The sequence below is a fragment of the Zychaea mexicana genome (genome assembly GCF_025766255.1).
Source record: "Zychaea mexicana strain RSA 1403 chromosome Unknown BDB00scaffold_55, whole genome shotgun sequence".
In the NCBI taxonomy this organism is placed as follows: domain Eukaryota; kingdom Fungi; phylum Mucoromycota; class Mucoromycetes; order Mucorales; family Lichtheimiaceae; genus Zychaea; species Zychaea mexicana.
Window position 1 is genome coordinate 16,207 of NW_026516718.1, and position 14,312 is coordinate 30,518.

The following is a 14,312-nucleotide window of genomic DNA, read 5'->3' on the forward strand; positions in this document are numbered from 1 at the left end:
TCGAATGAGGGGGACGCCAACATGCATCCCAACTTGGTCGCTGCCTGGTTGGGGCTGTGGCCTTGGCTGCTATATGTATATTACTTTTATGCTGAGCAGCGTACCTGAACATTTTTTTCATAATATGCACAGCAGCTTTTTTCTACAAAAAAAAAAAAAAAATAAATAGGATGGAATGACGCACGTGCCACGAGGGACTTGAAGACTAATGAAGGGTACACACTCCACCGGTCACGGTTGTCCTCTCCTCCATGGGATATATATATAGAGCCCACAGTCGACATGATCATGCAAGTGTGTGTGTATGCACGGTGTAATTAGTGAGACGATACATAGTTTATTGCGGTTGTTTAACATTCGTCGGGCTAATAACAACAACAACAACAGCAACATACAACGGCCAACAAATAAAGAATGTGTGTGACAAGCACACCTTGCACAAAGAAAAAGATCGTCAAATGCGACAAGTCTGCTTCCAAAAATATATATATATATCGCATCAACAATCGATGCTTGTTTAGAAAGCATTCCCCGCCCCCCCAGAAAGAAATAAAGGTGCATGTGTCTTTGAAGTAAAAAACGCATATTTTGTTTATCAAAGCATGATATGCTGTGCAGCAGGAAACACTATGCTATTACATACAAATCTTTCTTCTATTCCGTCGCACGAGCAGATGCTCTATATAAGTTCATAAGCAACGATTCCAAGAACACTTGTTTGCTTTGCCATAGCGCTTCCTTTTTGGTCACAGTACACGGTCTTTCGATATGTACCTGACAGCTACTACGCTTTATAGCGTCGCACATACAGTGAGACTGTATGTAGCAAAGAGGACACAAAACAGCATATGTAATAGTCTATTCTCAGTGACGTTTCGTTGACCCTTGACATTTACAAAGTGGGTTTTGCGTCAGGCGCCCGTACATAATTCATAGGACATCCCCAAGAAGTTTAAAAGAAGCTTTCATTCTTTGAGCATATTTTTCCCAAACAAACAAAGGTTCCATATCTAGAAGCTTAAGAAGCTTTCAAATGATGATTGCATTTTACACTCTCTCCTCCTCAGTTATATATCTCCTCTTCTTTCCCCCCCTCCCCTGTTTACAAACTGTCAATCAAGCAAATCTTCTTCTTTAAACTCTCAACCACCACAAAACACAGTTTTACTTTAGGGTATGATTGGCCTGACGTAATAACTTTCCTTTTGCAGTCGCAAAATCTATTATGCATTCACACAAGAATTTAGATGACTACTTACGTGAGTATGTAATAATATGTATCATAGTATGTATATTATGTGTTGTAGCTGAGCAAAATGCAGGAGCTGATGATCTACGTCGTCTCGGCAAGTTCCTGAGTAAAAATATTCAAATTTTATAGAGCACTCAGTCATGTACAAAGACCAGTTATGTACCTGAGATATATACTTGGAATTGTGTGTGTGCAAAGAAAAAAGGAGTGCATGCAGCAGTGGCTCTCAAAACAAAGCCTTAAAAATGTAATTGTATGAGAAGGGGGTGCCAGATGGAATATTCCATGCCTAAGGATGATGGAAAAGCAAAAGGGCCAACTGCGATGTGTCCACATGGCTTTCAAACCACGTACCGTAAATTCTGAGCAGTACACTTTTATGATATATTGAGAATGCTGATGTGTCTTGCTATTCTTTGTAGATCTGAAAAAAGTGTCTTTGATTGCTGTCCATCGGCCAGCTCGTCGGACCACCGGAAGATTCATAGTTGCATAGTGTTGCTCTTCGTGGACGTAGTATCTAAACAAGCAGGTTTGGGCACAGGTTAGCCGAGCGTTTTTAAACTTCAATCGACACATAGATCACTACCAGGTTCACTGGCTGCTGATGATGAGCTATGTAGTAGTCGCTGGAATGAGGTCTTGTTGACTATCAAGTTCTGTATCTCACGGTGATTCTCTTGCCCTCCACAGGTTTTTACGTGCAAAAACGAGCAACACACACACAAGTAGTATATAATGTTCTCATCCCAAAAACCAACACGACATATTCACTCCTCCATACCTGATTATTGGATTCGCATGTTCGCTTTTCGCTTAGGAATCTTTGTACTACTTATCGAGGAATAATACATTACGTAATCGAATTAAACTTTAGAGAGCGGTAGCTTCGATACTATGCTACATATCTTTCGTTATTTTGCGTGTATGCTGCAGGACCGTTTTGATATGCAAGATTCTACAGTGCCATCACATGAAATGCTGTATTGTTGCTGACTAAGACACGCCGGCTACTTGATACAGATATTATTCCAGATATATACTGTTACTTGATTATATCATTTCTTCTGACCATGTGGTATATCGAGTCTCTGTAACGTCCAGCTCACATCATTGTAATTCAATCTTATCTTGCAAGAGCGATTTTGTATCATAGCGTGCCTTTTCATTTTCGCGGAAAAGGTCCGTTCGCGACACAAAAATATAAAGGGATGTAATTTTGTGCTTTTTGGTGATCTCTCAGAAACGACGAACAAGAGTTTTAGAAAGCACCAAAAAGTCCGTTGCTGAACACTTTTTATGACAGCGATGCTCGTCATGAAGATTTGCTCCGGCGAGTTGTTGTTGTTGTTGTGTCGATGACTGTGCCATAAAAATGCGCGTTCATGTGTGTCGTTAGATTACCCTTTCACTCTCCGACAGTAAAAAGTGCAGTAATAGATCCAGTACACCTACTTTGCAAGAAACGACGCGAATTGGCTCCAAAGAAGACTAGTATCTCAATGTGTATGCGTTGCATTTATCAAAGTGTACCACACCGCCGACAGTATGTAGTAGAGATAAACGTCAACAGGGGTACAGTAGAGTGCGGCACTACTTGATCAGCTCCACGAGTGCTGTTTACCCCTAAATTAGTCCGGAAGGAAACCTACTATTCGTTCCGCTCTATATCATTACGGTCTATCTATTATTGGCGCTGCTGTAACTCTCTTGCCTACACGACACCTGATATAGAACACTCAAGATAGATCGTATGGACATGGTATATCACTTTGTGTCCACTGTTTATCTGTTTACATGGAGTGCGAGATCGAAAGATAGCGGAGTGTGTCAGTTCCACTGGCCGTGCGAACCTTCTCAGCTCATCCCCGAAAAGAAGTTTTCTTTTTGGTTCCTTCTTTTTCAAAGAGCCTTTTTTATCCTTGTTTGCCCCAACGCAAGAGATCAAAAAGTGGAGGCGGCCAGTACAAACCGCATAAAGATTAACTCTCCAATGATGAGCCGCCCCTTGTATTCAAACTGTGTCTCGAGTCGTCTTCTTCAACTCTCAAAACGCAGTTTCAGTTTATCAACCAATCACAATTCCCACTTACAAATTCGGCGTCGATTGTCGAACAATGCTTCTGCAGCTGTTACTGCAGGCATTCTTTACGCAGGTACTTGAGAGGCTTTACGTTTACCCTCTCTTTCGCTTTCTCTCTCTCTCTCTCTCTCTCCCCTCTTGATCAATATTTATACGCCACCATTTCTTTGGTTTGCCTTTTTTTTTTCTTTTTCTAAATACCCTCTCCTTTCTTCCCCCATACAGTACGTCGACCGAGAATAATGACAGCAAGTGAAATATTGTTACCTAGCATCGCCATGGGCCCTTCACAACAACAACAACACACCGCCGCCGCCTCAGTAATGAATGGCCATGGACCTGAAGCCGAATATATCGCTGTCGACCGAAGTGATCAGGGTTTTACGTTTAGTCCTGCACAAGAAGCCTTATTTGAAGAACAAGAATCGCTTGCCATTGTGCAGGAACTGACAGCTTCTTCGGAATGGCATGAAGTTAAAGCTTATGGTCACATGTCAGATACGGCCCGGGAAGTTTCTTTGACAGCTACGACACTGCGCGGTGATGGCAAGATCGCTTTGCGACCTTTAAAGTTTTTCAACCATGACAAGACGGAATGTGTCATTGTCATGCATCTTGGTCGTAATTTGTAAGTTGCTATGCCAACATGAGAGATCAAGTATGTTACAGAGTGGTCTTTAATGCTCCTATTTTAGGTGCGGACATGCTGGAATTATCCACGGCGGCATGCTGGGAACGTTACTCGACGAACATTTGGCCTATGTTGTAAGTGGATCTGATAGAGTGCATATGCTCGGGTGTATATATATATATATATATTTAGGAAAGGTTGAGATCTGATCTGTCATCTCGTGGTTCTAGTCACTTCCTAGTCTGCCAAATTATACGGGTTTCACAGCGAATTTGTCGGTTGATTACCGTAAACCATGCAAGGCTGACCAGTGGGTTGTCATCCGTGGAAAACTCGATCGGGTCGAAGGCCGCAAGGCGTATGCCCATGCGCGAGTGGAAACGGCCATTGACCACACGCTGTTGACTGAAGCAACTGCATTGTACATCAGTCCTCGCACTGCTGGTCCTTTGAAAGAAGGTCAGCCGTAGTGGCTAGCCTGTCAAAAAGCTCACCGTGTATTTTGTGCATTAGAATCAATCATCATCCATCCCATATAGACAATAAATTATTCCCCATAATCACAACAAAACTGCGGATGAGCGTAGGAGAGCCAGCGTTAGATAACAGAGTTGATTGTCATAGGGGGGGGGGCACATGTCTCGTTGCTTGGAAACCCAAACCCAAACTCTGGGGGAGATCTGAGTTTTGTTCGGATAAGGATGTGTTGAGGCAGGGCCTAGCAAAAAGGCTCAACTATTAAAAAAAAAAAAATTTGGGTCTGTCTGAGGCAAATCATATAAATACCGACGGGTACTTGCACCCTTTACAGCCTTTTTTCTTCTTGCTCGTACTTGCTCTCCACCCCTTGTTTTTTTCTCCTCTTCTCCTCTTTACCTGCTCCAGCAATTGAATCAACAACATCATGAGCTCACTCGGCGTCATTGACAAGCTCACTGCGATCCCCGGTGTCCCGTTTCCCGAATACTACGAGTTCTTTATGGATTGGAAGACACCTGTTGCTATCGCCTCCACCTATGCTGTCGCCATCCATCTGCTCAATCCAAAGGACGGCAAGCTGTCCCGTGTCGAGGCAAAGAACCGCGGTGTGTCCAATGCATCGTCGTCGAGCAAGTTCATGACCGCTTTCGTCTTTTTGCATAATTTTGCCCTTGCTGTCTACTCAATGATCACCTTTTACAACATGGCCAGCGGTATGAAGCGAGCATGGTTCCAGCGAGATGTGGATACGCATTATGCTGTAAGTACAATTGTCGGGTTTATATGTGTCCTGGGCACCGGGCACTGGAAAGCCGGTCGGTTGTTTTTGATGTGCAGGAGCAGGTTTCCACTAACAACTTTTTGGATGCTTTGTTTATTAGTACTGCGATACGGATGAGTTCTTGTGGGATGAATCATTGGGCTACTGGGGCTACTTGTTTTACCTGTCCAAGTACTACGAGGTCATCGATACTGCCATTATCCTGCTCAAGGGCCGTCGCTCGTCCTTGTTGCAGACCTACCATCACTCCGGCGCCATGTTGACCATGTGGGCCGGTATCCGCTACAAGGCCACTCCCATCTGGATCTTTGTCTTGTTCAATTCCTTCGTCCACTCCGTCATGTACTGCTACTACGCCGCTACCTCCATTGGCCTGCATCCCCCCGGAAAGCGCTACTTGACCTCGATCCAGATCTCCCAGTTCTTGGTCGGCATGTCCCTGGCTATCAGCTATCTGTTCGTTCCTGACTGTGTGGTTTCTCCCGGTCAGCGTTTCGCCGTCTTTGTCAACGTCGGCTATCTTTTGCCTCTCACCTACCTCTTTGTCGACTTTGCTCGCCGTACTTATGGAAAGCGCATTGCTGCCAGCCTCAAGAAGTCCAACTAAACGAGGGACCATTTGCATATTTTCACCTTTTTTCGCCACACCACCTCCTCACCCCCCCCTTTTCGCCACATCGATTTTCTTACACTTTACATATAGTCAGTATATACACACTCACACATAACAACAGCGATTCTCGTTCTGTTCTACCCATTGTATCTTTGAATTTAGTTTATTACCCCTCTCACCAGCACCAGCAACAACCAAAAAGAACAACAACAGCCATCGCCGCCGCCGCCCCCCCCCCACCAAAAACACCAACTTTCATTCTGTCAATTAGCATGCATCCTCTATAGTTTAAATAAAATCTACACCAACATGTGGCGCACTTTTTTTTTCGCCTCCCATTTGTTGCTCCTCTTTCATCCTACACACATATGCATTCTAGTGTTGATCATCCTGTCTCGTGATTGGTGTCACACAGAATCTGGGTTCTGACATTTCTTATTGTTCTCCGGCTGTTGCTTGGGAAAGCTTGATCAATCGCTTTTGTTATCGTTGCAAATAGATAATGCAGGTACACGACAAGGGCTGGATGGGAGGAAAAGGGAACAGCTCCCGCAGAGGAGCGGCATCATTTAAACCTTTTTTTTTTATCAAATTCAATCGCCGACGACGCCACGCATATATTTCTTGAACAAGTGATGTTAAGCTTTTTCGCTAATAGTAAAGTTAAACCGGCCTTTTCATTAAAGACATATGCATCAGCGCACGCGATTACTTTGGATAAATATCTACATATCGTCATGTCAACTATAGTTATATAGTTGCTGCAAGGAAAAATGATGATGATGATGATGATGATCTAGCAAGCCATCATCTCATCCTTCTTGCTCCCAGAGCTGTGTAACTCAATTCTACGGTTGTTACATGGGCTATGGCGCATCTATATATTACCGCAAACGAAAGTATGTATCCCCTGTCGAGTAATAATACTATTCAAGTGTACGTTACAAGTGGTTATCTGTCGTCCATGTGCTATCATATATATCTACAGTAATTGGCACCATTTCGCACACAGAGTTAATTATATATTCCGGTAAGATAGCTGCATCGATACTCGAATATCACTGCTGCAGTCGTATAAGCTCTCGTAAAAAAAATTTCCTGAGCAAGCCTACATAAGATGATGAAGTGTCAATTGGTCAGTTTTATTGAGATTCGTCCTCACCAGAATATGCAATCGTTTACGTTATACATAAGAGTCCTTCTATGCCGCTGCAAATAGAAAGTTTAGTGTTGAAAGGGTATCATGGACGTTCTAGTTGTTCTTTTATCCCTTTTAGTTGGATATTATATCAGTGCTATCAAACAGTATATTCCTGCTACTGCCCGCATTAAGACCACAGAAAACGAATGGGATCTTTGCTCTGTTGTGCAGGTACACGCAGGTAAATACGAATTGTGTTTTCAAATGGCATTTTGATTGCCTACTTTTCGTCATCCAAACAGCAGCTATGGATGTACAGCCGGTTGACTCTTCACAGCATTCAATTTATAAAATTGTAATTTTAGCATGTAAACATGCCACCCATACCAATTCTTTGCAGAATTTAGTTTTCGTATGTATAGGTATATGCTGAACATAACATTCAAGTGACCAAAAGCAAGCGAAAGTCATTGATCCGAACAGAGAAGTGCGTTATCTTTAAAGATCGACAAAAAACCATGAAGTCATTAATCATAAGCGATATTCACTATGTCACCAGCGTCACTCTACCAATCTTTAAAAAATACTTGATGTATTGCCAACCATATTCGCAAGTTTATTACGGCATCTCATATGAAAGATTTGAGATCATCATTTATGATATAGAGCGGAATACAAATATCGATAGGATTTATGTAATAGAAATACTATTTGATAGAATTTAAACCGTCTGTAATAGTTCACATCAGATGGTGCATTCTGGTATTGATAAAAGAATGGACGCGCCCAGGTGGTCATAAGTGTTTTGGGACACGGAATGAGAACTTGATGCTCTGGTTGTAATGCTGAACTCCAGGCAAAACTTTTGCAACAACCTTGTTTGTGCAGGTACCGACATACGATTAATATCCGATAGATAAACGCTAAGTTTTAGACATGGTTGGTAAAGTACATGGGTTGGGTTGCGCTGGGTTGTGTTGCGCATATGGATGTTTACTGAATAGCGGACTGCAAACCATCAGTTACATTGTGGATCATAACTTCTTTGTTTACGACTTAATTTCAAGTAAGTGTAATGGGAATACGAGAAAGAATATTCAATTTAGCGAATTACAGCACATATCTCTATAATGGTACGAGGCAGTACTGGGTTTCACGGTCGGCTTCCGCTCGGGTCCTTGCATTGTTTAATTACATTAGTGTTCCTGGTTCAAGCGCTAGTGTACTGTGTAGCAAGGCTTTGGAACAACAAAGAGCAGACGAGACATCGTCTGTCATCGGTTTCATCTTTGCAAACTTGGCTGTAGTCACAGGAAAGCAAGGAAAAACTCGCAGAGGATTCAGATAAAATGTATCTTCCGACCATACCATGGCCACCACAACGCCAGAAGTGGTATGTAAGGAAAATACAAAGCCAACGAAGAACAAGGGCTACTGTAGCTGAAGCGACAGCTGAATGTAGCTTTCATTGCCAAAAAAAAATCTGTCTATACTCTGCTCTGGACACCAGCATTCGATTATCCAGGCAAAGTAAGCATGTCCGTGGACGGATCGCCATCGTGGACCGGTTTTGGAGGTACCCCTTATCGGAAAACCCACGGCACGACTCCAGAATCATGGAACACACGAATTTTGGCTCCAACGACGTTGACTTTTCGATGAGAAGAACCAAACACACAGCCTCACTCCTGACAGCCTTTGACGTTAAATATAGAGGAATTCTCGCTCTCTGACCGTTAAAATCGTACACATGCCGACAATAGATACGATATCTCTTGGTGGAATACGCCAGACATGGTATGCAAGGTTCTTGGCATACAGCTTCTTTTGAAGCTGGAAGTCTACGACGGTATAGAAGAAGAGCCCGGCCTCAATATAACACATACAGTAGTGTTCCAATGCATATCATCACTCCTCATTACTACCCTGCTTCTCTTGGCAGCGGTTCGGAAGCTTCCGGTGACACCGACTTATCCGGGGACCCTGATTGCTCTTCTAAAGACAAGATATGCTATGTCCGTTACGATCCCAAAGGATTCTACTATGACCCGAATGACGAGCAGAAAATATCATGCTACAGCTTCATATAATCAACGCTATTCGAGAAACGTATAGTGACCATATATACATAGTTGTACATAATTATCGGTAGTCTATATTTCTATTATAAGCCGTTGCAGCTAGATGAGAATCCCGGTTAATTTATTAAAGAACTCTATACCATCGTAATACGATACCTCACAAATAATGATTGCGCTAGATATACTAGTTACTAGTTATATATATGTACCAAACAAGAAATGTTTTTATTCCAAACACAATGAAGCGATTAGTGGGGAAAAAAGAGTGGATGATTATAAACTATAAGCGTGTAAAAGAGAAAGTAAAAAGAATCAAAGGGTTGTGTTGTCTTTTCATGCAGTACGCTTGGGCAAGCCTTCAGCATTAAGGAGCGAATCGTCTTCCGAGGTCAAGACACGTGGGCCATCGTGCACTTTGGTGTGCAATAAGCGACTCACACTACCAGGAGCAAAGACGGGAATGGCGTTTTCATTAAAGGACGAGTGGCCTTGTGGCACAAAGTCTTGACCAAGAGGTGCGCCAGCAATGACGTTGTAAGGATCGGTAAAGTAGGTTGAAGCCTGACCGGGGAAGTAGTGAGAAACGAGCTGAATAATTTCGCGCATATTTTCCTTGGGAGCGTAAATGACTGCATTTGGTCCTGCGTCGTAGGTATATGCGGCCTTGAACTTGCCATCGGGCGACGACTTGTTGTACTCGGTGACAAGACGAATGATGGCACGCGAAGTATCGTTGAGGTAAAAGATAGGGGGGAATGTGTCGAGACAGACAGCGTGGAACTGGTTCGAGTCGCGCATGGTGATTTCAGCAAACGACTGGAAATCACGCTCCAAGATGGCCTTCTTCATAGCTTCCATGCGGCCAGGCACGATATTGTTGATACGCTCCTGCATCAGGGGGCTGCTCTGGACCGTGTGCTGCATACCTTCGGTCGACGAAGTACCCTTCTTGGCATCCGAGACAACACATACCAATGCCTCCAACTCGGGCCAATGCGATTCAGGTGCCACCTGAACAGCCATGGAATCCGAACCATCCTCTGCCTCACCCTTTTCCCAAGCAACAAAACCACCAAACAACGAACGGCAAGCCGAGCCAGAACCCTGACGAGCAATTCGCGATAATTCAGATACGCTGACATTCAGATCAAAAAGTTTGGCCAGAGTGTAAACCAATGCAGCAAGACCCGAGGCAGACGAAGCCAAACCTGCAGCAGTAGGAAAGTTGTTTTCAGAGCACACGTGAACGTGGTAGGTCGACAAAGGCTCGAGGCTTGCATCGGTCTGTTCCATCTTTTGACGAAGAGCGCGTGTCTCGCGGAAACAATTGTGCATGCGGCGGTTCTTGGTAATGTCTTCTTCCTTGCCATTCAACCACAAACGATCTTGTGTGTATTCCTTGCCAGCCGAGATGGTTGTCTTGCTATGCAAAATGTCTTGAGAAAGCGTCACGGACAACGAGTCATTGGTAGGCAAGATGAGTTCGGTATCGCGTTTGCCCCAGTATTTGATGACCTGACGAGAACGATGCCACAATTTTAATTACATTTCTTCCTTTTTTTCCCCCGACAGTCATGAATCTCGGTGCCAATCTCTAGATGCTGAAGCCTTCTTTACGAAGTAATACTCACTGCAATGTTTACGGGTGCCGTGCAGGTAACTGTCTTCATGGTGGTTTGTGGTTGTAGGATTCAAAAGAGAGGAACGCAAAATAACGAGTAGGCGTTGACAGGCGGGGTTTTGTTTTAAAGAAAAAATAAGGGGTTTTGGTGGCGAACAGGTTTCCCAGTTACAGTACATTGCAGGTAACATGATCAAACCTTCGTCTTTTCATTGTTCTCCTTATATGCCGATGGGATGTATTATACATTGCTTTTTATTATAAGAAATCACGAGCTTTATCCAGTCGCGCTAAACACGTTGATTTACCCAACACTTCCATGGTCAAAGGAATCGAGGTGCCAACGCCTTTTCCAGTCATTGCAAAGCGCAAAACCGGCATTATCCGGTTGTAATCGACGTCATGACTAGCTGCCAAGTCATGCCAGTATTTGTTGATGGCTGTGGTATCAAATGTTTCTAATGATTCAAGCCCTTGTCGAGCAGCATCCGAGAACACAATATCTACATGTTGCCCATTAGTATACCACGATCCTTACATGGGGATATACGTAAGCACTCTAATTATACTTACCTTTTGGCTTGTTTTTCAATTTCTTCTTCAACTTATTTGCGTCCTCTGTGGTGTAATCCGGTTCAATGAAAAAGTATTCACACAACTCAGGAACATCATGAATAACCCGAATACGCTCCTAGTTGATTACCACAAAACTGTAAGATACTCTTCCCTGTGATCCTTTAAAGAACTTCCTACCACTTCCTTTGGGGAATTAAATTACTAACCTTGACAGCATCAATCACTTTGCCTATGTAGTCAGCTTCAAGTCGATATATGTACTTGTGTTCAGGGTCAATATCATGGAGCCTACAATTAACAGGCTCAAGTCAGTTATGCGGCTCCTACAATTGAATATAGTTTTCCAATCATCCTGTATGCACACACACACCTTCTGCTAAATGTACTGTGGACGATAGGCTGCAAGTAGTTGGCCATTGACAGAATTCCTTCAGCCGTCTCTGCTCGCTTGATCAAGTGTTGCTTGTTGATCCATCCCAGCTTATCAGCATCCACAACTGCTTGAGAATCGTTTAAGCTCTTGATATCAAACTAACATTGCGAAAAAAAAATCATTAACATTATTAAACAAAATCGTTTTGTGTTCGTTTTCGTTCTTTTTTTTTTACTTTGTCAACTAATGCATCCAAAGTGGTGATAATTTCATTCTCTCCTGCAGGTGGACTCCAACCAAGTAGCGCCACAAAGTTGTTGAGTGCTTCGGGAAAGTAACCCTTGTTGATATAATGTTCCACAAAGGCATCGTTCGATCGTTTGGATAGTTTACCACCGCCAGGCTTCATCAACAGAGGAAGGTGGGCGAAATGAGGTGTTTTCCAGCCGAATGCTTTATAGAGAATCAAATGTTTAGGCGTCGATGGTAACCATTCCTATCAAGCCATGCGTGTCTTTTGTGTTAGTCTAAACTATTTTTTTTTTCAATTCATTCTATAAATCTTTCCAACGAAAAAAAACAGTTTCCTCAAGTAACATACATCTCCCCGCAACACATGCGTGATGCCCATCATATGATCGTCAACCACGTTTGCCAAATGATACGTTGGGAATCCATCACTTTTCAACAAAATACCGTCGTCTAATAATCGATTATTGAACCTGACTTGGCCGTGCACAAGATCATTTACTTTGGTTTCACCCTCTGGAGTCTATATACAAACAAGCGATCCAAAGTTTGTTTGAATTCCATCATCATTACATATGTGAACGCATGCTATATGTATATATTTGCTCTTTTGTTATGCCACTTACTCGCATCCGAACAGTAAAAGGTAGCTTTTTGTCCATATTCTCATTGATCTCTTTGTCACTCAAGTGTGCACAATGTCTATCGTATCCAATTTGATTGCCATGCTTCAACCCCACTTGTCGTATCCGGTCTATCCGTTCTGGTGTGCAAAAACATCTATAAGCATGACCGTTCTATTTCATCCATAGTATATAGTGCGTTTTAGAATAACTTGATCCAGGAAAAGCCGATATACATGGAGCCGTCTCCTTCTTCTTTTCTCCCCTGTAGCATCCTTTAGTTACCTCGATCAATTGCTGAGCGTGTTCACGATATATATCTGTTCGTTCAGACTATACATTTGCGATATTTTCTTTAAGCATCTCTTTGCATTGACATAACCACGCATGTCCGATATTGTAAGTATACACGCGCATCTACCTGTACATAAGGTCCTTTCGATCCACCAGCAGTAGGTCCTAATATATTCATTTTAGTGGGAGGGGCATATTCCTTACGTCTTTCGCAAATTTACTTATTTACCTTCGTCAGGTTCAACGCCAGCCCATGATAATACCGAAATAAGCTTTTCTGTAGCCCCTTTTACCAATCGATTCTACACAAATTACCAAAAAAAAATAAACTTGACAATAAGCTCATGTTGCCGATTTGTAGTCAATTCAGTGGGGAGAGCAGAAAAGCAATACCTGGTCCGTGTCTTCAATGCGCAAAATGAAATCACCACCTGTTTTTTTGGCCAGCAAGTAGTTAAACAAGGCAGTTCGAAGACCACCCAAGTGTAAATAGCCCGTAGGACTAGGTGCAAAACGAACACGCACTGGCTGCTGCTGTCGTGCTGTTGTTGTTGTAGTTGTAGTGCAGCATCGTCGTACGTTGTAGATCCAGGATCGCTGTCGCGGGAAAGCGATCCGAGTTGACAGGGCAACAAGCATAATATAAAAGGAAAAAGAGGGAAAACAAAAAGTAGTAGATTTGCGTGCTGACCTCCCCCCAACTTTCGTCTTTTGTATTTTCTTCGCTGGGTTCGGAAACCCTTCGTATTTTTGACAGCTACATAACTACATGAACTATTTCTCCATGCTGGTATGGACATTTAGAAACATGAACAAAGGCAATGTATGATATACGTTACTCAACTGTTTTTTGTCTCTTTTTGTAGTGACAATGGGTAAAAGACGTGCTCTAAACAAACCAGCAATGGCAAGACGCGATCCTAGCAACGACCACGACAACAGTGACGGCAATTTCGAAAAGCGTGTCACCGAGCTTCTAGAAGAACCATTCTGTTCTGATTTAATACAAGTTATGATAGATAGCCTTCTTCAAGTGGCAAGGCATAGCACCCTTTCGATACATGAAAAGGCAGCAGAGTGGCGAAAGCAATGGATGACTCAATATGGTGAGCAGCTGCCTGTCAGTCTGGATCAAGCTTTCGAATTGTGCAACCTCGCATCAACGAAGAGTAGTGAAAGTGAAAAAACGATGCTCAACCGTGGTGACAGGAAGGTTGGTGAAGATATCCGTATGTCGTTACCGATTCCTTCGGGTTGCTTTGGTGAAGACATGTGCGAGACCATGGTACCGATTCCCTTGCCAACCACAGCAGCCGTCATGGGATCGTCGTCGTCATGGTATCCACCCTTGGCAACGTGCGAAGATCCGATGAGCGAAGAGGACGAGAATGCTGGCGAATATGCTGATGATGCATACGATAGTGAAGACAGTGATGATGATGGACCAATTAATATGTAATTCGAAATTTACATACTCACAAGGCCAAAGTAGCAATAATAAAAAGAGTAGTTAC

The 14,312-nt window shown here is 43.0% G+C and overlaps 5 protein-coding genes across 5 annotated transcripts; 3 read left to right on the forward strand and 2 right to left on the reverse strand.

Moving 5' to 3' along the window:
• The first annotated feature begins 3,411 nt into the window (after positions 1–3,411).
• On the forward strand, positions 3,412–4,601 carry BDB00DRAFT_831594 (HotDog domain-containing protein). The gene is made up of 3 exons (XM_053124136.1): positions 3,412–3,963; positions 4,031–4,100; positions 4,197–4,601. The coding sequence occupies exons 1-3, from the start codon at positions 3,578–3,580 to the stop codon at positions 4,434–4,436; spliced, it is 696 nt and encodes a 231-aa protein (XP_052977913.1). The 5' UTR covers positions 3,412–3,577; the 3' UTR covers positions 4,437–4,601.
• Positions 4,602–4,870: 269 nt separating this feature from the next.
• Positions 4,871–5,834, forward strand: BDB00DRAFT_874032 (ELO family; the record flags this gene model as incomplete). Its single annotated transcript, XM_053127169.1, has 2 exons — positions 4,871–5,206; positions 5,328–5,834. 2 exons carry the CDS (start codon positions 4,871–4,873, stop codon positions 5,832–5,834), a joined length of 843 nt encoding a protein of 280 aa, XP_052977914.1.
• A 3,373-nt stretch (positions 5,835–9,207) lies between these two features.
• Positions 9,208–10,830, reverse strand: BDB00DRAFT_831598 (diphosphomevalonate decarboxylase). Its single transcript, XM_053124137.1, has 2 exons — positions 10,694–10,830; positions 9,208–10,577 (listed from the first exon to the last, which is right to left on the reverse strand). Exons 1-2 carry the CDS (start codon positions 10,730–10,732, stop codon positions 9,396–9,398), a joined length of 1,221 nt encoding a protein of 406 aa, XP_052977915.1. The 5' UTR covers positions 10,733–10,830; the 3' UTR covers positions 9,208–9,395.
• A 111-nt stretch (positions 10,831–10,941) lies between these two features.
• On the reverse strand, positions 10,942–13,437 carry BDB00DRAFT_766526 (glutamyl-tRNA synthetase; the record flags this gene model as incomplete). The annotated part of the gene is made up of 11 exons (XM_053119602.1): positions 10,942–11,186; positions 11,257–11,374; positions 11,466–11,500; positions 11,622–11,790; positions 11,868–12,128; positions 12,234–12,404; positions 12,508–12,678; positions 12,790–12,837; positions 12,926–12,963; positions 13,028–13,100; positions 13,192–13,437. The coding sequence occupies 11 exons, from the start codon at positions 13,435–13,437 to the stop codon at positions 10,942–10,944; spliced, it is 1,575 nt and encodes a 524-aa protein (XP_052977916.1).
• A 3-nt stretch (positions 13,438–13,440) lies between these two features.
• BDB00DRAFT_474561 (uncharacterized protein) lies at positions 13,441–14,312 on the forward strand. Its single transcript, XM_053117520.1, has 2 exons — positions 13,441–13,588; positions 13,665–14,312. The coding sequence occupies exon 2, from the start codon at positions 13,670–13,672 to the stop codon at positions 14,255–14,257; it is 588 nt and encodes a 195-aa protein (XP_052977917.1). The 5' UTR covers positions 13,441–13,588; positions 13,665–13,669; the 3' UTR covers positions 14,258–14,312.